Source organism: Alnus glutinosa, chromosome 6 (genome assembly GCF_958979055.1).
Source record: "Alnus glutinosa chromosome 6, dhAlnGlut1.1, whole genome shotgun sequence".
Lineage (NCBI taxonomy): Eukaryota > Viridiplantae > Streptophyta > Magnoliopsida > Fagales > Betulaceae > Alnus > Alnus glutinosa.
The window spans coordinates 1,101,113-1,123,926 of NC_084891.1; the positions used below are offsets into that span (position 1 = coordinate 1,101,113).

General features: G+C 36.9%; 3 protein-coding genes across 5 annotated transcripts; 1 reads left to right on the forward strand and 2 right to left on the reverse strand.

The window, feature by feature from the left end:
- Positions 1-3,806: 3,806 nt before the first annotated feature.
- Positions 3,807-6,322, reverse strand: LOC133870452 (patellin-3-like). The gene is made up of 4 exons (XM_062307577.1): positions 5,073-6,322; positions 4,836-4,960; positions 4,564-4,714; positions 3,807-4,443 (listed from the first exon to the last, which is right to left on the reverse strand). Exons 1-4 carry the CDS (start codon positions 6,123-6,125, stop codon positions 4,189-4,191), a joined length of 1,584 nt encoding a protein of 527 aa, XP_062163561.1. The 5' UTR covers positions 6,126-6,322; the 3' UTR covers positions 3,807-4,188.
- A 3,668-nt stretch (positions 6,323-9,990) lies between these two features.
- On the forward strand, positions 9,991-15,947 carry LOC133870776 (MICOS complex subunit MIC10). Of its 3 annotated transcripts, none has more exons than XM_062307993.1 (4): positions 9,991-10,261; positions 14,235-14,377; positions 14,503-14,534; positions 15,610-15,947. In XM_062307993.1, exons 1-4 carry the CDS (start codon positions 10,129-10,131, stop codon positions 15,629-15,631), a joined length of 330 nt encoding a protein of 109 aa, XP_062163977.1. In that variant the 5' UTR covers positions 9,991-10,128; the 3' UTR covers positions 15,632-15,947. The 3 variants fall into 3 exon arrangements, with proteins under 3 accessions (XP_062163977.1, XP_062163976.1, XP_062163978.1); XM_062307992.1 differs by having other exon boundaries at positions 9,992-10,261; positions 14,478-14,534; XM_062307994.1 differs by lacking the exon at positions 14,503-14,534 and having other exon boundaries at positions 9,993-10,261.
- A 324-nt stretch (positions 15,948-16,271) lies between these two features.
- On the reverse strand, positions 16,272-21,392 carry LOC133870770 (putative pentatricopeptide repeat-containing protein At1g31840). Its single transcript, XM_062307977.1, has 5 exons — positions 18,653-21,392; positions 17,860-17,938; positions 17,454-17,750; positions 16,791-16,847; positions 16,272-16,639 (listed from the first exon to the last, which is right to left on the reverse strand). The coding sequence occupies exon 1, from the start codon at positions 21,269-21,271 to the stop codon at positions 18,749-18,751; it is 2,523 nt and encodes an 840-aa protein (XP_062163961.1). The 5' UTR covers positions 21,272-21,392; the 3' UTR covers positions 16,272-16,639; positions 16,791-16,847; positions 17,454-17,750; positions 17,860-17,938; positions 18,653-18,748.
- Between the last annotated feature and the right edge of the window lie 1,422 nt (positions 21,393-22,814).

Here is a 22,814-nt window from a genome sequence, read left to right on the forward strand (position 1 = left end):
ACAAGACACATATAGTAGGTACATGACGTGTCAAACGAAAGTCACGTGACATTAATTAATTGGATGGTAAGTTGATATAAAGACCTATTTAAAACCAAAATAAAACCTAATTATTAAAATTAAAAACCTAAAGACTAAATTGAAATTGCATGAAAATCTTACCATCTCCGGGCTAATTTTTTTTTTTTTTTTTTCCTTTCTAAATTGAAAACCCCGACATTTTATGATGTCGCCACGTGGGCTGTTAACACACTTTTGCGAAATGAAAGAAACTAGGGGCCATTCGTGTCTAATGATCTATTGTTGTCATTTGAAATATTTGATGCTAAGATAAGCTTTTTTCAAAAAGAGGTGCAAAGAAAATGATTGCAAAGGTGGGTAGACAAATGGAAAACTCACCAACTATCAACCTAAACAATAGAAAGTCTAAATCCATTCATTGAATACAGGGTGGTTTGAAGGCCTAAGCATGAATAATTATAGCTTATAGCAACATTTCTAGATGGATATTAACATTTTGAGATTACAAAGGGCAAATAGATGGCTCAAATCTTTTGTCGAGATAATGACGTGGGAGGGATTTTTGGGCCGTATATATTAACTCACTCGTACCATGTTTGAACGGGAGTATAATCAAAACCTTTAAGGAGGGGGCCGAATAGCTCGTTCGTACCCCGTTCGAATGAGCATCTCAAGAGTCTGGTCCTAAATGACCGATTGCATTCTTGTCTGAAGTAGAGTGTGATCCAAACAAACACCTTGGAAACCTTGCCAAATAGACCGGGTGTACTCCCATTTGAACAAGAGTGTGACCGCGACAGTCCAGACAACGATTTGAGCAGATTTTCATCTGGTATTTGAAAATAAAAGTATAAAAGGAAATGATTCCCCAACAAACAAGAATCCTAACTCAATTTCCATTTAAACTTTCTATCCAAATTACGTGCCAATTTCATAATGATTTATTTCCTTCTTAGATTAGAGTTAATGATTTTATTTTGTTTGTTAGTATTAACTTTTCTTGTTTCCCTTAGATTTCCAATTTTAGGTGATCCCCCTTCTTTAGGTTGACATCATTAGTTAGACTTTCTATAGTTGAGAAATTCTCATGCTCAGACTAATTCTAGCAATTAGTTTCTTTTATTTTGAAGCTTTGTATTTACTATTATAAAAGAGTGTTGACTGTAACAAAAAGATGAGCTTTTGATAATGAAATTATTGAATCATGAAAGTTACTGAATTTGTTTTTTATTTATTTATTTATCGTTTATTTCTTTAGAATAGAAGATGACGTTGCTTCTTCTCTTTTCCTATCACGCTATCTACTTCGCTAGATAAGAACCAAAATGCAGATTAAGTCTAAGATTGGACTTGGGCGAGATATATTATTAAAACAGAAATGTAACATTTTCCAAAAAATTTCTCCCAAATTTACTCTTCAAATGATGTGTCACAATTTTTTATAATTTATTATTTTAAAAAATGTATTATTATCTCATAAGATTGAATAATAAATGTATTACTATTTCATAGAATTGTGACACATTATTTAAAGAACAAATTTGAAATAGAAAAATTGAGAAAGTGTAGCATTTTTCTTATTAAAAACAAAGGCTACATTTGTTTTACAAAAAACTATGAAAAGGAACATGCGTCCGTAAAGATTTTAATCTTTTATCTGTTCATTTAATAGGACAATTTTTGACATCCATTAAAATTTAGTATTTTCATCTTTCATTTTTCATTTTTCTTTTTCTTTTTTTTTTTTAATTTCACTCCTCCATTAAAATTTTATATTAAATCCTAATAAAAATGTGTTAAAATTTTTAAAATACCCCCATTATTTTTAAAGAAAAAACTGCAATAATTTAGACATTGATAATGATTTAACGAAATTTACAAAAATACTCAAAATTGAATTTTTGAAACAAAAATTATATATATAACTTTTTTTAAAAAAAGAAAGAAAGAAAGAAAGAAAGAAATGGCCCCGGAGCCCCCTGCCCTATATCACTCCAATTATAGGGAATCCTCCTCCGGTGCCAAAACCCAAATCAAACTTACCATTCATGCTTGCAAACGCAGCAGTCAGCACAAGATTGTTTCTAACATTATCTCGTGCTGTCTTTGGGTAATCAATTCAGGAAAGACCTCAACTTCCTGGTGCAGTTGGCTCTAGAAAATTCACATAAAAAAAATGGACATTTTCAATTCTCTATGATCTCAAATGACTGGCCAAAGGCACCAAATCATTAAATATTCATAAGAAACTAACAACTCTTACTGGTTTAGATTATCCAAAGTTACCTTGTCAGTCACGCTAAAGAGTATTCTAATTGAGATAGCAAATGACAATCAGTACAATAGTAGTACCAAATTTCTCTCGCAGTCGCAAATTAAGAGGGTCTAATGAAGTAATGATGTTGATATAAGAAAACAAGTAATGGCCTGCATCCGTGTCCATGCACACAAGACGTAAGCGGGGGGGTGCTAATTGGGGACGTGCGGCAACCCCCAACTTGAGCTTGAGTCCTGTGCGCACAAAACAAAAACTAAAGAACAACAAGCAGGACACAAACCAAGCCTACAAAAACCAGCAAAGAGCAGATACGACAAAGCAAATGACAAAGCAGCCAGTGCACTGAGGGTGTTTTGGGGGGGAATGAGAATAGGGAGGTAGATGTCGATGTTAATAAGCAATTTTTTTTTTCCCCTAAGCTGTAATAAGCAATTTAAGCATAATGATGGAAGTACCCAAAAACAAAGGAAACAATTAGCATACATTGCAGCCTAGAGCATGAGGTGTGCATCTTTACATAAATTGACTTTAAATTCTCTGTATTTAAATCCCCTGTAATAGGACTATCCTATTGTAGATCCCTATCCAAATTCTCTCACTCTTCAACTCCACCCTATAAATGGTATGTTTCTTTAAATTATCATAATCTTTTTATTCAAATCATCCTGCATAGAAAGCCAGCCTAAAAGAAGTTGTTTTTCTAAATCATTGTGTTATGCTACTTTAGAACTCCTTGTAACTTTTGGTTTTCAATTGGTTTTAAATTGATACATCCTACGGGGTGCTCTAAACTCCATTTTTTTTTTAAAAAAAAAAAAAAAGTTAACAGTCATCATCACCAACAACAAAAAAGTCCACATGTGCAAGCAATTTTTATATGATACAGAGAAAGAAAATTAAGAAAATATAAATAAAGAAACTAGAGAGATAATTCACCCATTTATGCAATCACTATCTTATTACTCTGCAAAACAATAACTTCTAAGATCCGAATGTTTGTTTTGCTCTACTTTTTCTATTCTCAAGAGAGAGAGAGAGAGAGAGGGGGGGGGGGGGGGGGGGGGAGGGAGGGAGGGAGGGAGAGAAATGAGAAGAATTAAATAACATCTTACATTCTGAGCATATCTCAAGAACATCTATGATTACCAATGATCACAAATATAAAGACAATTGAGGCAAAACTAATAGCCCTGAAAAAGAATGAATAGAATTGCAATTATACATCTAAAACTAGAGTATTGAGCCACCAATGCAACCAAAACTAACAAGTTGGCATTCTTTGAAAGCAGGCATATGGCAGCATCATTAACAGAACAAATTAAATACCAAAGAAAAAACCAGATGTAATCAAATTAAAACTGATTTACTGCCACTTGCATTATAGATTTAATTTTCAAGCAAATGGATGTCAAATAGAAAAGAAATCTTATGAACCAAATTAAGATTTACAAATGCAAACCAATATCATTTTGTTATCTTTTGATTAACGCACTTCACATATCAATACTGTTCAACCGTCCAAACATTTTCAGACTTCATCCATATTAAAAAACAGGCTAAAACCCAATTACAAAGGGAAACAACTTTACAACCATATTTCACTCCAACAGCTCTTAAATTTGTTCCGTCTCCCAAACTGACTTATATTTGTAGTACTGCATATTACAAACCAGACTCTCCCTAAAACTACTGGGGAAGTAATTGTATATTCAAGTCCAAATACTAAATTGCCAAGCCTAGAGTAAACACCAATCAACAGGTACAGTGATCAAGCCGAAATCTTCAATGAATATGTGGACGATCAATTAATGACAAGCGAAACTTCTTACTCTTAATTTTTTCATAGTGTGCAAGAAAAGTTCCGAGGCCTTTGAGCTAATTTGAAATCCTCAGTCTAAGAAGGATTTGATCTTGAACCTGTAAAGAAGATTCTTCTTTTTTGAGGTTGGGTTATCGACCGTGAGCAATATTTTGCCTAGTTCACCAACCTTGAAGCTGTTAGACACCACTGGTTCATCAGTTGGGGTCTTCTTCCTAGCTTTGTGTATAACAACTGTATATCCATCTTCAGCATTAGGCACAAATTCAGCACTGTAGTTCACCTCCCAGCCCACAACCCGAAGCTCCCAAACAAGGATGCATTTCTGTAATTTACCCAATGTCCAATTAGAAAAACCAATCATGCATATACAAGCCAAACATTACTCTACTAAATAACAATTTTAAATTAGATCGAGTTATAAACACTAAGAATGCATACAGACCTCATAAATTATGATTTCCACCGTTTGCTTAGTTGCTGGTTTTACCGTAACCACCGTGACCGGATCAGAAAGGCTGAATTCTGGGTTGCAATCACAATAATCGACACTCAAGCCACCATATTGAACTGGCACGAACTCAGGAGCTACGTATCTGATTTACGGAGACCAGTTCGATGTTAAAACCAGCCACCAAGAAAGAAGCAAAATTGATAAAAACTAATTACTAAACTCAAATTAAGCATCCAAGAAATACAAATTAATTCTCTACTAACTTGAAAAGGGTTGCAGCAGATTTCGATGGCCCTGCAAAAACAAACTTGCTCTTGGTCCTCAGGGTCAAGAACGGACTGATCATCGTATAGAAGGCAAGATACCACCAAGGAACATTGATAAACACCTTAAGAAATCAATGCAAAAGCCAAGTGCTCAAATTCATTCAGTCCAAAAGAATCCAAAACAAAAATATACCAAGAAAAAACACAACGAAAAAGAAAAAATGTGATATTTACCTGCTTGGCCACAAACTCGGGATAATTGTCCTGAAGCACATGAAGAGCCTGCTTGGTGGCCAGCCTAAGCTCGCGCTTTCCAGGTCCCGGAGAGTTCTTGAGATCATTAACCTGAAAGATGGTGCAAATACCACCGGGACTAAAATCAAGCTTCCTGATACTCTTTTCCAAGAACTGTATCCTCCACCTCAAGAAATTGGCTCTCTTCTCATCATCCGCGAACGCCTTCGCATACACGTCCTTGTTTTGAAACTCCCCATAAGCATTGTAACACACGGGATGGCCATTTCTATCATACCCATGCATAAAGACCACCTTATCCCACTCGTCGCCGAGATCCTCTTCAATAAGCGCATCGATACCGAACTCCTTCCTCCATTTGAGTGTGTTCCTGATCATGATGAGGGCATCTTTCACCTTGAAATCCCTGGCTCGTAAGAACTTGTGCAGAATCACATCGGTCCTGTCGTCCTTCAGGAGAGGAACCCCCCAAATGGACACCTCCTCTGCTTCTTTTGCCACTTCTTGGGCTTCCTTTTCTGGGTTCTCTTCGATTATCGGAGTGGTTTCGGAGGGTTGAGCCGGTGTATTTTCTTGCTTTGTTTGTGGCGGTGCGAAAGTGAACTGGTTACTGTTGAGAGCTTCCCGGACGAGCTCCTTCAGCTCTTCCAGAGCCTTTCGCTGTTCCAGAGCTTTTTGCTCCTGAAAAGTGAGATTCCCCAGAGGCTCAGTTTGTTTCGGCCCCTCAGATCCAACCGCAACACCCTCTTCTTCGGTAGCTGAAGTCTTCTCCACCGCCACTGCCGCCGCATCTGGCAGCTCCGGCAGCCCTGCCCCTTCTTTCTCCTCCTCCACCACCGGCGGCCCCGACTCGACCACTGGCGGTTGTGGTGGCTTTGACTCTTCTTTCTCAGTCAAAACCTCCGACGCAGACTCCGTCACCACCACCGCAAACGGTGCTTGTGCTGGTGCCGGTGCTGGTGACTCTTCTTTATCAGTCGGTTCGTCGGACGGCGGTGGTTGTGGATGTGGTTTTGGTGTTTCATCGGCCATTTTGGTGGTAAAATACACCGTTAAACACAAAGAGGGAGAGAGAGAGAGAGAGAGAGAGAGAGAGAGGAATTTGGTGGTGGGGGGCTGATGTGAGAGTGTTTGGGAAGAAGAGAAAAGAAAGGGACGAGAGAGAGAGAGACTTGCTATCTTTGTTCTTTGGGTTTTTACTCGTAGGCTTGCGATCTTTTAAAGCTCACGATAGCGAGTCAGGAGTGAGACGGGGAAGAGTCTAGAGGAATCCTAGGCGGTGTGGTGTGGCCCGTGTGGGTACAAAATTTTAAGGCGATCTTTTCACCGCTCCAAAAGGAAAGAGATTCTTTTCCCGGATTTTCAGAAGCACGACCGCACGAGGCTCCACACCCTCTACCGGCTACCGGCTACCGGCTGCCCGGCTGGTGCGTATGCAATGACACTATATATATTGCTGGGAGTTTCACTGATTTACAAGTTCTTGAGGTATAAAATGTTTTTGATTTTAGGTTTTGTTGTTTAATTAGACAGACAACATGATCGGAGATTTCAGCAAAAGAATCAGATCACGTACGATAATACGTGTGTTTTTAAAATGCACAATTTTACCTAAGCCTTGTGTTTTTAAAAAGAGAAATGATCCCTACACTTATTTCTTACAACAACCCCACAACAAGCTGATGTGGCTGGTAATATTTTATTACTTTTTTTGTTTTCTTTTGTTTTCTTTTTGTAAAAAATAATAAAATACAATCAGCCACGTCAGCTTATTATGAGGCTGTTGTGAGAAATGAGTATAAGGATCATTTCTCTTTTAAAAATTACAAACAAACGGACCCAAAATTTACATGCAATCGAAAGGACTTACCGGTAAGAGACAGAAAGAGAGAATCAAAATAGCGACGACGGAGATTGGAGAGAGAGAAAGGGAGTCGATGATCGAAACATTCATTTTTCAAGAAAAAATAAAAACTACGTTACATCTATAGTTGGCCGACCACCCATTGAGGTGACCGGCAAGGCAGGAAAGGAGCCGGGGGTGGTTGCACCACCCTCAGAGCATTTTGAGGTGGCTTTGGCCACTCTCGGCTCTTCTGTAAGTGGATGACAACCCATTGGGGCGAGCGGCCACCATCAGTTTTCAATTTATATATATTTTTTTTTAATTTGAGTTTTTTATTTTTATTTTTTAAAAATAAAGAAATAATATGAAAGTTTTTAGTAATTTTGATTCGTTTCCAATTAAAATATATGTGTTGTCACCAAACTAAATAGCAGTAATAACTATTTCATTCCATTCTTTTTCATTTCTAGTAATAACTATTTCATTTTTTATTGAAATACTCGTTCCGCAAAACAAACGATGCCTTCGTATCTTTTTGAACTTTAAGATTTTTTTTGGGCATTTCAAAAAGAAAAAAGAAAAAAAGAATGAATTCCTTTTAGGCTTAGGGATTAGCGATGCTTTACTTTAGCCAAAAAGTCAAAATTGGCTATTTTTGTCTCTTTTTCTTCCTCCAGCAGAGTAGTCATCTTAACTTTTTTCTTAACTTCATCAACAGTGAATAGCTACTACGGGTTATTAACTGTTCATCAGTTATCTAATTTTTTATTATATTTTCTCTTTCTCTCACCCTCTCTCTCGCTCGCTCACTTCTCATCTCCATCCCTCTCTTTCAATCCCGCATGTCTCCCACTTCCCCACTTAGGGTTCAACGAAGAAGGAAGGAGAAGAATCGGAGAAGGAGATCTGAGAAAGGTGGGTAGACCGAGGAAAGGCACCGATTTTTTTTGGCGAGTAGAGGCCCCGATTATCGGCAAGCAAAGGCGCCGATTTCCGTCGAGCAGAGGCACCGATTTTCCTGCGGGTTGCGGGTTGTCGTCCAACGGTTGAAGAGTGATTTTCGGCGACTTCCAGAGGTTGAAAGGTGTTTTCTGTGGATTTTTCCTTAGTTGGCCGATTTGGTATGTTCTCTGAGGTGGCGTTAGTAATTTCGGTTGTGTGTGTTGGCTGTGTTGTGAACTTCCGGCCGTGTGTGTGTGTGTGTGAATCTCTTGTTAGATTTTAGACAAACCTATGAGATTTGTTGGAGAATATTTTGCAGTCCCTGTTTACTCGTGTCCCCTGATTTGTGAATTTGGGTTTGATCAATTTTGGAGATAATTTGTGTTTGTTGTTGTTTTGGGCGGAAGTTAATTGGGTGTGAAATTCTACTGAACCCACCAGCGAGGAGGAGTGAACGGAGAGTGTTTTGGCTGAAAGTTGGTTGGGGGTGGAATTCTGGTGAACCCACCGGTGAGGAGTGACCGGAGAGAGAGAGAGAGAGAGAGAGAGAGAGAGGGAGAGGGGGAGGGAAGAGGGAGAGAAAAAAAAAATAAAGAAAAAGATTAAAAAACAGTATTTTTAGAAAATGAAGAGTGGAATAGAGATTATTGTTGAAGTGTTTTTAAGATAGCCAGTGGTTAAAGTAGAGATTGATACTTTTTAAATAGCTATTTTAACTCTAACTACTGGAGATGACCTTAGACCAACCTTGAATTTTGAAGCCATGTATATTTCGAAACAATGCATTTTAGCTCAATCCCAAATAGAGTTAAATTGTTTCAATTCATCTCTTTTTATTGGTGCAGGCGTGGGGACGGTTTCTATCAAAAATTCGGACAGAAGTTAGGAGCATAGACTTATTTGTTAATTTTGCTTGCCACCTGGAGTTTTTAATCAATTTTTATATCTCTGGAAGCTCTTTGTAAATCAATGAAATCTCATGGGCTAATTTTGTATTTTTCCTCTCTTTTTTTTTTCTTTTTTTTTTGGTAATATTCAAATGATAATATACGTGACTTTTTTAAATTTATTTTGAATGTTGAAGTTTGAATTTGATTAATTCCATTAGCTGTAGTTAAAGTTAAAATATTGTATTTTATTATGATAAAGGTATTTGGATCTTCATCTTGTTAAAATTTAAAATAATTTGTTTTTTTAAAAAAATTATTGTGCAAGTGAGATCTCGAATATTGATCAGTGCTATATACTACTAGTCACCTTTTTTTTAAGTAAAATTGTATTAATAATAGAAAACGTAATACAAAAAGGAGGGGTTAGGGTTAGGGGTGTACAACCGGTTTCAATTATGGTTATTTCTTTATAACTGCAACCGCAATCAAGGTACCCGATAATTTCCATTTAAATAATCACAATCGCGGTTATCCGGTTATAAACCGGGTAACCAATTTTTATACATTCTTATTTTTACAAAAATAACCAATTCATAAACCATACCACTTCTAATTTATGTATGCACTTTTTCTTTCTTTTTTTTCAACAAAATCATTTTTCAAAAAAATAATTTTTTTTGAAAATACTTTTCAACGTTTGGCTCGTACAAAAAAATCACCAAAGGTGAAAAACAACCGTCAAAGAGATTATGGCAATGGTGAACGGAATCCGGCAGCCTTGGCTAGATTCTGTCACCGACCGGCCAGGATTCTGGCAACTGTGGCTTGAATCTAGCTAGTACCATCGGATCCTACGACCAAATCCCAAAATCTGAGGGCCTTTGGTGGTAGATTCGGGCTATTAATAAATTACATACTCAATAGTGATGGATTTGTATAAACATGTGTGCAAGAATGAAGAGTTCAAATTCAAAAAAGATTTACGGTTTTTAAAACAGTAAATCGTTTTTCAAAAATTAAAAGAAGTTTTTTTCGATCAAACTGAAAATGATTTTCGTTGACTCTTATTTTTTATTGTGCCAAACATTAAAAAAATATATATATATAAAATATTTTACGTCCAAACAAATAGAATAAGAAATTGAATAATTTGTTATGGGCCTAAGCCCAATGTGCGCCATCCCCGTGTGGACTACTACTACTACAGGACTAGTGTTGTCCCCAAACTGGCGAGAGAATCCACAGAAAGGCAAAGCAGAAGGACGAACCGAAACCCTCACGAAGCCCGTTATTTAGAAACAAAGAAGAAGGAATCAATTCAGAGTGGAGACTTGAGAACAAGTAGAGTAAGAGGGGAATGGCGGAGAAGAAGGAGATCGTACCGCCGAAATACGACCTGGACGCCAAATGGGACGCGTGTCTTGATCTCACGCTCCGCCGCTTCGTCTACTCGTCCTTGGCCGGCGGTTTCGGTGGCCTCCTCTTATTCAGTCCGTTCTCTCTCTCTCACTATTTATTTATTTATTTTTCTGTTTCTTATCTATCTTCGAAAGGTTTCTACCAGATTGTTGTAGCTGTATATCGTTTATATATATATATATATATATATATATATTACATTTCTCAGTAACCAAACAGATTTATTAGGAATAACTGTTCGATTTCCATGCTGTCGCTGAGATTTTAGGAATATTTGGATGTGTGATTATGTCCAATTGCCGTCTGTTGTTGGATTATAGGATTTCTCATATATACCTTGTGTTTATAGGAGCTTTTAACATCCATTTCCTTTGATTTTTATTTTTGGAGAACATGCCCATAAAGCATTGTAAATCTTCGAACCTACGTTGGCTAGTAGGAGGCCTATCAGCTTCAGTTCTGGTAATCAGTTTTCAAGTAGGAGTAGGTAATATAGTTTCTTATGTCGGAAGGGCAGCAAGAATGAAAAGCCACAAATGCCTGTGCTAGATGGTATTCGGTGGTGTTGTGACATAGCATTTCCTTATTTACTTGGTCAGACTCTTTAAATTGAGGCATTGATTGACCTAGCCTAATCAGACAGATGGGATTTAGCTCCACTATGCGCTCTTACTTAGATGTAGGGGTAGAAATTCGTGTTTGCGTGTCGGGTTTGTGTCATGTCGAGGCAGGAGTATAAAACTATATATGTCAACCCTAATCCGATCTATTTCATTAAATGGGTCAGACCCCTCAACCCTAACTCGCTAATTTTGTGTTAGATTCGTGTCGAGTTTGCGGGTCCCGTAAAAAATTGTCAGTCTTAAATGTCGCGTTTGGGTTGTGTCGAGACATAAATATAAGACTATATAGGTCAACCATAACTCAACCCATTTAATTAAACGGGTCAGACCCTTTGACCTTAACCCGCTAATTTTGTGTCGGGTTCATGTTTGGTTTGTAGGTTGTGTAAAAAATTACCAACCCTACTTAGATTGTCAGTCATTGCTGTTGTAACAGTAGCTGTTGTTTCTTTTCCTTAACTTGTATGCCAAGCCCCTTCCCCTAGAGCCTGCATCCCTGTTGCTACCAATTTTGTTCTTTCAGCTTAATACTAGTGGCAGTTAAGGCTACAGGAAGCAAATCTATGACAAGGCAGTCAATCCTTAAAAAGTGTTAGAAGTTCATTTTCTATTTCATGTTTGGCTGAATGTAAAGTTAAAAACAAAGCTATTTTACGTATTCAAGATCATCTCTCTATTGCAATGTTGTCTATTTGTTGTCCTCGAGTGCAGGTCTGCTTTCTTTTAATAATCTCCTTGGAGTACTTCTGATTCTTCTATTCCTTTGTACTGTATCTCTTTTCCAACTTTTCTTTTTTGGTTGGTAAAAAAATGCTGGGGGGAATGGAGTTTATTATGAAATATTCATGTTGCAGCCATTCAGCCTAGTTGGGTTGCATTAAAGTTCAATCTTTGCCCAAAGGTGGGATTTGAGGTAGTGTTTAGGCCAACTCAATCAAATTATACTGGTATTTCTCAGTCTTTGTCTTAGATTTATGATGCAGCAAGGAGAACTTAGATTTAGAGTATATCTGAAATGAACCAGCCAAAGATGCCACCTTTCAAGCAAATTGACGCTTACAAAAGGGTTTAAAAAGAAATCCCAGCAATAAACAAAATTATAACAAAGAGAAGAATATAAGATTGAAGTTGGAACAATAAAATATCAATTTCTAGGTTTCAATTTCTCATCTTTCACCCTTGCTATTTGTTTTTGTGATGGAAGCTTTGAGTCTAATGATTTATGTTGCGGTCAATGGGGGTATGTTAGAAGGCTTCAAAGTTGGCAATGCTACTTTCTCTCATATTTTGTTTGCTGATGATACTTTGATTTTTTGCAATGCTTGTCCTTCTTAGTTGCGCTATTTGTGGTGTCTTTTCCTTCTGTTTGAAGCTACTTCGGGCTTGAAGATTAATTTGGCTAAGTCAGAGTTAATTCTTGTGGGGACTGTTGATTAATGGGAAGTTTAGCTGGAATCTTAGGGTGTGGGGTTGCCACTTTGCCAATGAAGTACCTAGGTCTTCCTTTGGGGGCTTCCTATAAGGCTATTCATATATGGGATGGTGTTATCTAGAAGATAGAACATCGGTTGGCCAACTGGAAAAGGTTATACCTTTCCAAGGGCAGTAGAGTCACCCTTATCAAGAGTACCTTCGCCAATCTACCCACGTATTATCTCTTTTCCCTCTCTCGACGAGTATTGCTAGTTGCATGGAGAAGCTACAACGGGATGTTTTATGGGGTGGGCTTGGTGAAGAGTTCAAATATCACTTGATGAGTTGGTTTAAGGTTTGTACCCTAATTTCAAAGGGAGGGTTGGATATCAGAAATTTGATGATGTTCAACTGCGCTCTGTTAGGTAAATGGCTGTGGCATTATGAGATTGAGAGAGAAGCTTAGTGGAGATTTGCGGTGGGATTCTAAGTTTGGCAGTCTTTGGGCTGGCTGGTGCTCCCTTGAGTCTGTAGCTTGTAGGTGCCTTTGGGGTGGGGTTGTGCAAGAACATCAGGAAAGGGTGGAGACATTCTCGAGCTTTTTTAGATTTGAGGTGGGGGGATGGGGCGAGGATCAAATTTTGGCATGATGTGGTGCAGGGATACGGTTCTTAAGGAAACTTTTCCTGTTTTATTTAGTATTGCTCATGCGAAGGATGCCTCTATTGCGACTAATTTGGAGTTTTTGGACAGTTCCAAGTAGTGTAACGTAAGTTTTTCTAGAGAGGCGCAGGATTGGGAGGTGGATGTCTTTGCTTCCTTTGTCCAGGTGTTGCACTCAGTCATTGTGAGAAGAGGTAGTGAAGATATGCTTTGGTGGGTCTCTTCCAAAAGAGGTTTGTTCAAGGTCAAATCCTTCTTTAGGTCCTTAGCTTGTTCTGACGGTAGTCGTTTTCCTTGGAAGAGTGTGTGGCGGACTTAGGCTTCTTCAAGGGTGGCTTTTTTTGCGTGATCGGCAGCCTTAGGCGAGATCCTTACATTGGATAATCTCATGAAGAGGCATGTTATTATGGTGAATAAATGTTGCATATGAAAGAGAAATAGGGAATCAGTGGATCACCTTCTTCTTCATTGTCATGTGGCTTTCGCTACCTGGAGTGCTCTCTTTACTCGCTTTGGTATGTCTTGGGTTATGCCTAGTAGAGTTATCGACCTGTTTGCTTATTGGTGGACTTTTGAAAGGCCGATGAGTGCTGCTATTGGGAAGATGGTGCCGACTTGTATGTCGCTTAGTTTTGATGTTTTCCTTGTTTGCTTTTCTCTTTCTAGTTAAGGTATTTCCTTTTGTATACTTCCGGTGTATTTAAGGGCGCCTTACGCTTTTAATAAGATTGAATTATTACTTATAAAAAAAAATATTTTAGAGAAGAAAAGGCTGCCTAAAATGAGTCAGAAGAGGCTATTTATATTAGCATTTAGTAACCCTAGAATCCTAGCACTTCATCTTTCACCGAACAAATAAATCTTAACCTTTCGACTTCACTAAAACTCACATGCTAGTCACGTGGCCTTTTGAAAATACATAAACCATAATAATATAAAGCATAAGATAATAATAAAAGACTGATCTTGTGATAGCTAATGGACTAGATAAAATAGACTAGGGGGCCTTATTTGCTTTGGGCTTAAATGCTCCTGCGTCATTTTAAAATCTTTGTAAATTCATGTATTAAATTTGTCAAATTGAAATCTGAGGTCTAAAACGCAAAATCCAAAAAAGCACAAGGGGATTCTAAAATATTTTCCCTATAGCTAATGGTGTTGAAATTCAAATGCATTTTTAATCACGAGAGCATTATGCATAAAATGTTTGTACTCATTGTTCATCTATGATCTTGCTAGAGGCTTCTATCCCTGGCATAATGATATCAATGCCTTGGCACTGTTGATTGTGTTTGCCCCCCTCAAATTAATAATCTTGTCAATGTATTCTGATTTGTTATACTAGGGAGTCCTGTTACTCGCTGGGCATCTGTTGCTTTTGGTGCTGGCTTGGGCATTGGATCTGCGTACACAGACTGTTCTCGTTTATTTGATGGATCTCCTGCAAAGTTGGCAACTCCTGAGATTATAGAGACTCCTGCTCCTCAGGTAGGACTTATGTTTTATACTAATTCCTGTTCGGTAGACATTTCCTTTCGAAAATAATAAATAGATAAAATTATGTGAGGATTGCAACATTGCAATTTAGGTTTCATCAAGTGATTTGTTGGCAGCTCCTGAGATCACAGAGACTCCTGCTCCTCAGGTAGGACTTATGTTTTTTACCAACAGAAATTTCCTGTTTGGTAGACATTTCCTTTTGAAAATAATAAATAGATCAAATTAATTGAGGACTGCAACATTGCAATTTGGGTTTCATCAAGCGGATTTGTGGAGGAATTCATTATACTTTGTGAAGAGTCAATGGGGTCTGTTTTTGAAGCTTAGGCTGTTAAATAGGGGTAAAAAGTGGTCATAATAATAGCAAACTATAACTTAATTGAATGTAAAAGAGTTAGGGTAGTTTGGGATCACTCAAATCTAGGAATAGTACCCCCCCCTCCCCCCCCTTTTTTTTTTATAGATACATCAACAGAATTACAACAAGATACTGGAAGTCTGGAAGCAAGACTATAAAATTTATAGGCTTGCAGAAGTTATCCTCAAGGCGGGGGAAAGGCAAGCTTCATGCTGTCTAGTGTTAAGGGAATTGAGGGTCATGGGGTTTTTTTTTTTTTTTTTTTTTTTTAATTCTGTTTTGTGGGCTTTGGGTTTGAGGGGCTTGAGTTTGATGACTTGGGTTTCTTGCCCGTTTTGGAGCCTTTTGTGTATACTGCGTGTGTACTTAGGAGCGCCTTACGCTTTTTAATATATTATTATTGCCGGGAACAAAATTTGGGATGAAACTTTTGTACATTTCATAGTATCTTTTGATTGGGGGTTAACCACTTGATTTGAAATTTAGAGAGAACTTTACAATTGACCCCAAAGTTCATGGTGGGAAAGAGCAATTTACCTTTTTATTTTCTATTATGACATGGTATGTGTATCTGAAAATTTTTGTAGATAACATTAAGGAAAGAGGAATTAAGGAAATATTGGTGAGGGGACAAACTTACATTGATGCTTTTAATGCCATGCACTGATGCAGAATTTAAGCTTTCCAGTGTTGTTGGTAATATATATGAAGTAGGGGTAGCTCACTCGATAAATGACTCATGCGTAGTAGTTAATTATGTACGACCTTTAATGCTATTACTTCATAATTGTTTTGCACACATCATATGCATCTTAAAGAAGAAATTGTGTGCTTATTAGGATTTTTTGTTTCCTCCTTTCAGGGTGGCCAGGACTGAGAATTGATTCTCTCCAAGTTACTCCCATGTTGGCTGGGCAAAATCATAATTTTCTTTAGATTGTGGGTTTTTTCACCACGATGGCTTTTGGATATGTAGTACAAACATTGTTCTTGATGGATAAATGATAACCTGGTGTAGTCAAATTCTGGTTATCTTTTGTTCTGTAATCCTATTCTTCTTGAGTGGAGTTTACTTTGGGTAAGAAAAGGAAGAAATAATTGCCTTTGTTGCATTTGGTGTTTAATCCATCTACTATATATATAGAGGCCGAGGCTGCTGAATGTGGCGTTTCATTTGGGGATGAATTTGTCCCGGACAAACACGTTTTAACTACTTTCACTTGCATTAATCTGTTTCAAGGATGGTCCATTGGAATTGGAAAAATGCTTGGGATACTATAATTTTAACTATAATTCTTTTTTTATGTGGCCATTCCTGATGGGTGAAATAATTAGGTGTATAATTAACAAGTCAATAACTAATTAATTAAATTAAAACACGTTACGTCAACCGGCGTGAATAGGACTATTACTCTTTGACTTGACGCTATGCATTAATGCTTCTTTGAGCAATTTATTTTGCAACACCATTTACCCAATGCCTTTCCGATACTAAGAAATTTATCATCAAATAGATGTCCCATTAACTTTTATGTATCCTATATCTAAACCAACAATCGAAACCTTTGATTCCAATGCAAATACAGGCTATGCACAAGCACCTTCATAATCTGTAAGTAGATATCTTCTTCTTCTTCTTCTTCTTCTTCTTCTTTTGAGCAAATACAAATAAAAGGGAAGGGGTATATATGGGGATCCTTCCCACTGTAAGTAGATATCTTTTAACAGCTCATACAAAATTCTCAATGCTGAAGGCAAATGATACTTGAATTATCCAAGAACTAGTGGCAAGGACAGTGAAAAACTCTCCCCCACTATGCACTTAATGGAATATTGCAGATAACATGAAACCCCAACACTCCTGTTGGCTAAATGATAGAAAATTGGATTACCTGAAGGTTTTGAAGTAACAGGCTCGTTAATGTATATTAACCTCCAGAACTTCTATAACCTCTTTATTCCTCGGGATGCCCAATATCAAAATTAAACTAATATTTGTGTGCTTCACTGATAATCTATCAAAGCAAAAATGCTATCCATTACCTGATATTTTTAAATCAGACGAATCATGCATCGCACTGAACCATCTTCTCTTTCAACCTGAGATGCAAAAGAAAAAGAAGGGTAGATTATGAGATAGTTTATTAATTTGCAGTGGAGAAAAATATGAGCTAGAAATGGAATAATGCATAAAAAATGGAGTAGCAACAGTCAGCTTTGGATGATTACAAAGACCTTGCGCATATTTGAGTAAACTTGGCACATTCAGAATAAGCTTATTCTTTAACTAGAACTTCTGGAAGCAACAGATGAAAGTAACAATCCTAAACAAAATTATGGAAAGATCCACTTTTGTCAAGTCCTTCAAACCACATGGATGCCTGAGATGCATTACATATTTAAAGGGAAAAAAAAAATGGGATATTAAATATATGTTACAAATATTGCTTCTGCACCATGATGGCAGCATGAGCAAAGTTATGGGATCATGAGACAGTTACGATGCTCTTAACATTCAATGCAAACAGAAACAAGCCTAAAAAAAAAACTACTATTAACTTGTCTAACACTAGAGAAGGACGTCTGTTTGCAGCCAGACAGAAGTGATTGACTGTTAAATTAAAGAACAAAAGGTTCTGGAGAAGTAATTTTTTTTTTTTATATGACGAAGAACCTCTCAAAGGCAGGCCCATTTTGTGTACCTACCCCTGTCGTGTAAACCTCGGACCGTGTAAAGTGCCCCCTCCACACAGATGGGATAATACTCCGGCCTTTGCCGGCGGGCTGGCCCAGTTTGCACCCAAGGGGTGACCTCATATATATTACCTGTCCTTCCTTTTATGCTTTGCATATGGCCATTCAATTCTCTAAGATATACATAAGTTTGATTACATCACGCCATCAGTCACTTTCATTGACAATTATCAATGCCAGCCAATTCTCAATTTCCATCTTTCTTACTAGGCCTCAAAGCTTCTTGAATTATGTCTTGCTGCCTCGGTTCTGAAAGAAAAAAGAAATAGTAGAGCTGGTCAGGAAGCAACCTATCACAATATATTGCTCAATACTAAGCAAGATATGGTAAAAAAAAAAGCACACGGCTCATTCATACCTCACCAACTTGTTACCACCTTTAATCCAGTCTGGCTCCAGCCTGAATTCCAACAGCTTTCAGAACTAACGAAACCAACCTACTATCAATGAATATATGGGTCCTTTATCTCAGAGAAATAAAAAAAAAAAGAAATGTATTGTGGTTTTAAATGTAACTAAAAGAGGACTAACTCCCCTGATTTGAATCAAGATTATAAATCAGTTAAAAGAACAGAAAAGAAAAAAAACAATATTATGTGTTACTTATGTATGCTAGTACCTGCTCTAGGTACGTATTAGGACCCTTGCCATATCTAGTATTAAACAAACTTGAAGTTAGTGATGTCAACTTTTGTTACTTATACCCAAGAGACCTCAAGATTATGATAATGATATAGTGGTTCCAAGTAGGATAAGTTTGTCAAGTCATCCACTACTCTTTGGAGAACGACCAGCACCACTAGTTTCCCCAACAATTGTCATGAAGTTACATGTTGCCATGAAGAGACATGTCATGAGGCGGAGGTCATTGGTTTAAACCTCCTTATTCCCCTCCCCTTGGAGCCACTCAGTAATTTTCTTAAAGAAAAAAAAAACATGTTAGTATTTTAAAGTGGACTAGCTAAACTGCCTACATACCAAAGACTCGGTATCTTTGCATTGTAATGACATATAATCTTGGAAGCTGTTTACAATTTATCACAAGAATCCAAAATTAATATTTACACTTGCTTCAATGTAAGTGTACATATTTCTATTACCAGGTTCAAAAGGAACTTAGCAAATAATTATAAAGCAGATATAATGGTTACCTAGTAGGTGGTACTGGATAAACAAATAGTGACCATGCTGACACCAACAGGAGACTATCATAGAAAAGATCTTATCTGCATATCCAGTGGTTGAGTTCAAAAATAATTTGATTGCCTGTTTTGCGGAAAATTCTCTGCAATTGTTCTCCGTATGAAATCGTCTGGCTCGATGCCGTTTATTAACATACGGTCATACAACATCATGGCTTCAGCTATTCTTCCAACCTTGCAGTAACCACGAATTAAAATTCCATATGCTATAATATCAGGCACCAAACACCTGTTAATAGCACAATAAAATGCACGCAATGCTTCCTCCACTAGTCCCCTTTTGCATAGACCGTCAATGAGGACGCTGTAACTAACTATATTTGGAGAGGCATTTCTAAGCATCTCCTCATGAAGCTCAAAGGCACTTTCAATGTTTTGAGATTTAAAGTAGCCATCTATTAAGCAACTGTACGTGACCACATTAGGTTCTGGACCCTTTTCCAACATTTTGTCGAACATCTGCATCGCATCGGCCATTCTACCTTCTTTACAGAAGGCATCAATTAGGATAGTAAAAGTAATGGCATTAGGTTCAATTTTTCCAATTTTTCCACATGTCAGCTTTCCAAAAAGTTGAACTGCCTCATCCAACTTTTTCAAAGAGCAAAATCCACAGATCATTGTGTTGTATGTTACAATATCCGGTTCTGGCCCCCTTTGGTTAATTTTACCAAAGAGTTCCAATGCAGCTTCTGCATGACTTTCTTTGAAAAGCATATTAATGAGGACGTTATATATGGCAATATCAGGAATTATGCCATTCCTCAGCATCATCTCAAAAATCTGCAATCCAGCAAATATATTTTTCTGCCTGCAGAAACCATCAATTAGGGTGCAGTATGTTACAACATCTGGCAAGAAACCCCTCTTTAACATTTGGAAGAAGAAACACAATGCATCATTCATTCTCCCTAGCTCAAAGATCCCTCTAATGAGCACGGTATGAGTAACTACATCTGGTTTTATATTATACATCTCCATTTGCATGTACACCTTCACACCATCCTTTAGTCTTTTTAATCTACAGCAGCCATCAATCAACGTATTAAAAATAAAGACATTAGGTTTTAACACCCTGTACACAGCCTGAAAGAAGAACCTAAGAGCATCAGCCATCAGCCCTTTTTTGCAAAGACCATTAATTAGCACACTACAAACAATAGCATCAGGTTCATAGCCATTCTTTCTCATACTCTCATACAGATAAAACCCGTCTCTCAAATTTCCTGATTTGCATAATCCATCAATCAAACTAGCAAAAGTCAAAACAGTTGGCTCAAAGCCACACTTCACCATCAGACCGAATACCCCAGAAGCCTCCACAAGCTTACCATTTTGACACAACCCATTAATAAGAATGCTGTAAGTAACCATGTTTGGTGATATCCCCTCCTTCACCATTCTTCTATAGACCTCAATTACCTTCCCCAAATCTCCAAATCTGACATATGCAGCCATAATGGAGCTGAAAACCACCACATCCAACTTAATACCTCTATCTAATGCCACCGAGAGAAGCAAACATCCCTCCTTCAATTTCCCCACCCTCAAAAGACCATCAATTAAAATACTATAGATAACTAAATCAGGAATCACACCCCTCTCTATCATAAGTTTATAAAGTCTAAACGCCTCTTCCAATCTTTCCTCCTTACAATAAGCATTGATCAACGTGCTATATGTTATCACATTTGGCTCCGGACCAACCATTAGTATCACATCAAAGAAATCGAAAGCAACTCCTACTTTCTTTTCATTACAAAGACCCCTTAAAATCTTGTTACAAGCAATAATATCATGCACAAAGCCTCTCCCCATGACCACCTGGTGAAAATTCAAACCCTTTTCAATGTCACCCTTCTTTAAAAAACCATCCATAACAAACTCATACACACGAAAACATTGTTCTCTCAATGCCTTACACATTTCTCCATAGATATCAATAAGCAAATCAATACGATTCAAATCAATCAAACAACTCAATATTCCAAACAACGCAGAAGGCGACACTGGAATTCCCATTTTCAACATACAATTAAGCGTCTTGACCGACCGATCAAACATCCCATGTCGACAATAACTCTCAACCAAAAACCCATAAACGGTACTGAAATTTGGACCATAGCATCTAAAACCACCATGAAACGCATCAACAATGCCCAAATCGTCGCCAAAACGCTCGAGCATTTCATCAAACACCTGTCTTGCGTGACCGAAAATTCGGTGAGAAAGCAGCACATGGACAAGGCCACAGTATGATTGCACGGTGTGGCGAGAGCCCAGTGAGTTCTTGGACCATTCGAAGAACCGAATAGCGGAATTGGGCTTGGATTGGAGGGCAATGAGGATGGGCTCTACGTGGTTGGGTTGTAATTTGGAGACGAGGGTAGGGTCTAAGAGTCGGAGGTTCTCTTGGAGAAACGCTTTGGAGATGTGGCGGATTAGGTTTTTTCCACAAGAGGCAGAGAGCGTTGAGAAGTAATAGTTGTTGACAGAATAAGAGGATGATGAAAATACAGAGGAGCAGTGTTTGAGTACCTTTGAAGAGATTGAAGAACAAAGGAACATGCTTTTCAGTGTCAATGGCGGAACTTGGCGCTTTAGCAGAGAGCATCTTTTAGTAAATTAACCACGAGTTTCTCTCAGATTTTGAGGGAAAACGAAAACCTGAGAAATTTCCGCGGGAAAATCTGGTGCTTTCCAGAATTAACGGCTCGGGTTAAATAGTTGTAAACCACTTTTAATTGGCTGTCTTTATTTAACAAAAATATACACTGTTATTTGACTTTATTTTTCCCCTACAATTTCAAAAAAATAAAAAATAAAAAATAAAAATAAAATTGTAAGCTCTAAGGGCTTGTTGGGTTTGTGATTTTTGTGTATTATATTTTACTATATTTAAAATTATAAATACCGAGAATATTTGTTTTTTAAATTATGTTTGAATAGTTTAGAGAGCCTGAGATAAAATTGAAAAAGTTGTATAAAACTTTAGTATAATTTAAATTGAAAAAAAAAAACCCAAACATATTTTTGAAAAATAAGAAAATATAATAAAAAAATAATTGCTACCCAAACATGCCCTAAAATTGTGGAATTCAAGCCGTTCCTTATATCAAATGACTTGAAAAATGTAACCTATTCAAAATGTAGCATGTTAATAATGTTATCGAGGCAATCAAAAAGAATTTTTATCTCAAAATGTTTTTTCTTCACTTTTTTGAAAAGACGCTTATTCTTTAGAAAATCAAAAAATAGCTTTTGACTCAAAGCTTTTTTACAATATACAAAGTAAGAGCTGATAAAAACTATACTCAATTTTCATCGGTAAAATGCCACATTTTTAATAGGTGGCATTTTTCAAGCCGTTAGATGCAAAAAACATCCTGAATTTTGCAATTTTAGAATCTACAATTTTTTGAAAATGTAGGAGATCCTTATCCGTTTTTCTCCGGTATCTATTGAACGACATAGGTCTTAAATTCAATCTTCTATTAAACTCACATTTATCTTTACAATATATGTAATTTTCACTTACATTTTAAAAATGCATGCTTTAAAAATAAAAATTAATAGACTAGGTTGAAGGAATTTTATCTAACCTAATTTAGAAAAAAAAAAAAAAAAAAATTATTTTGTTTATAATGTTTTTATTGTAGGTTCACTATTTTAAATACTAAAATTTTAATTTTATATCTTTAGACACAGATAGTTGTTAAAGTTTTAAATTTTTATGAGGACTAAGAGATAATTTATATATATATAATACAGATGAATGCTAGAATTTCTTCTAGTGTTCTTCTTATATCTATCTGGAAAGACATAAATATAATAATAATAAAAAAAAAAAAGTGCATCCATGTCATCCAGAAGGATATAAATGTAATTTTTTTATTACATTTATGTCATTCCAGATGAACACCAGAAAAACACTCAAAGAAAGTCTAGCATTCCTCTAAAATATGATATTATAAGTTACTTCTCTAAGATAAAGTTCAGTTCCAGAAACTTTTTTTTTCCCAGAACAAATTTCCTTTTGGGAAATTAGCCCAAATTCAATCCACCAAGATAAGTCAACTCTTCCTTATCTGAGATACAACCTAGTCGGCTA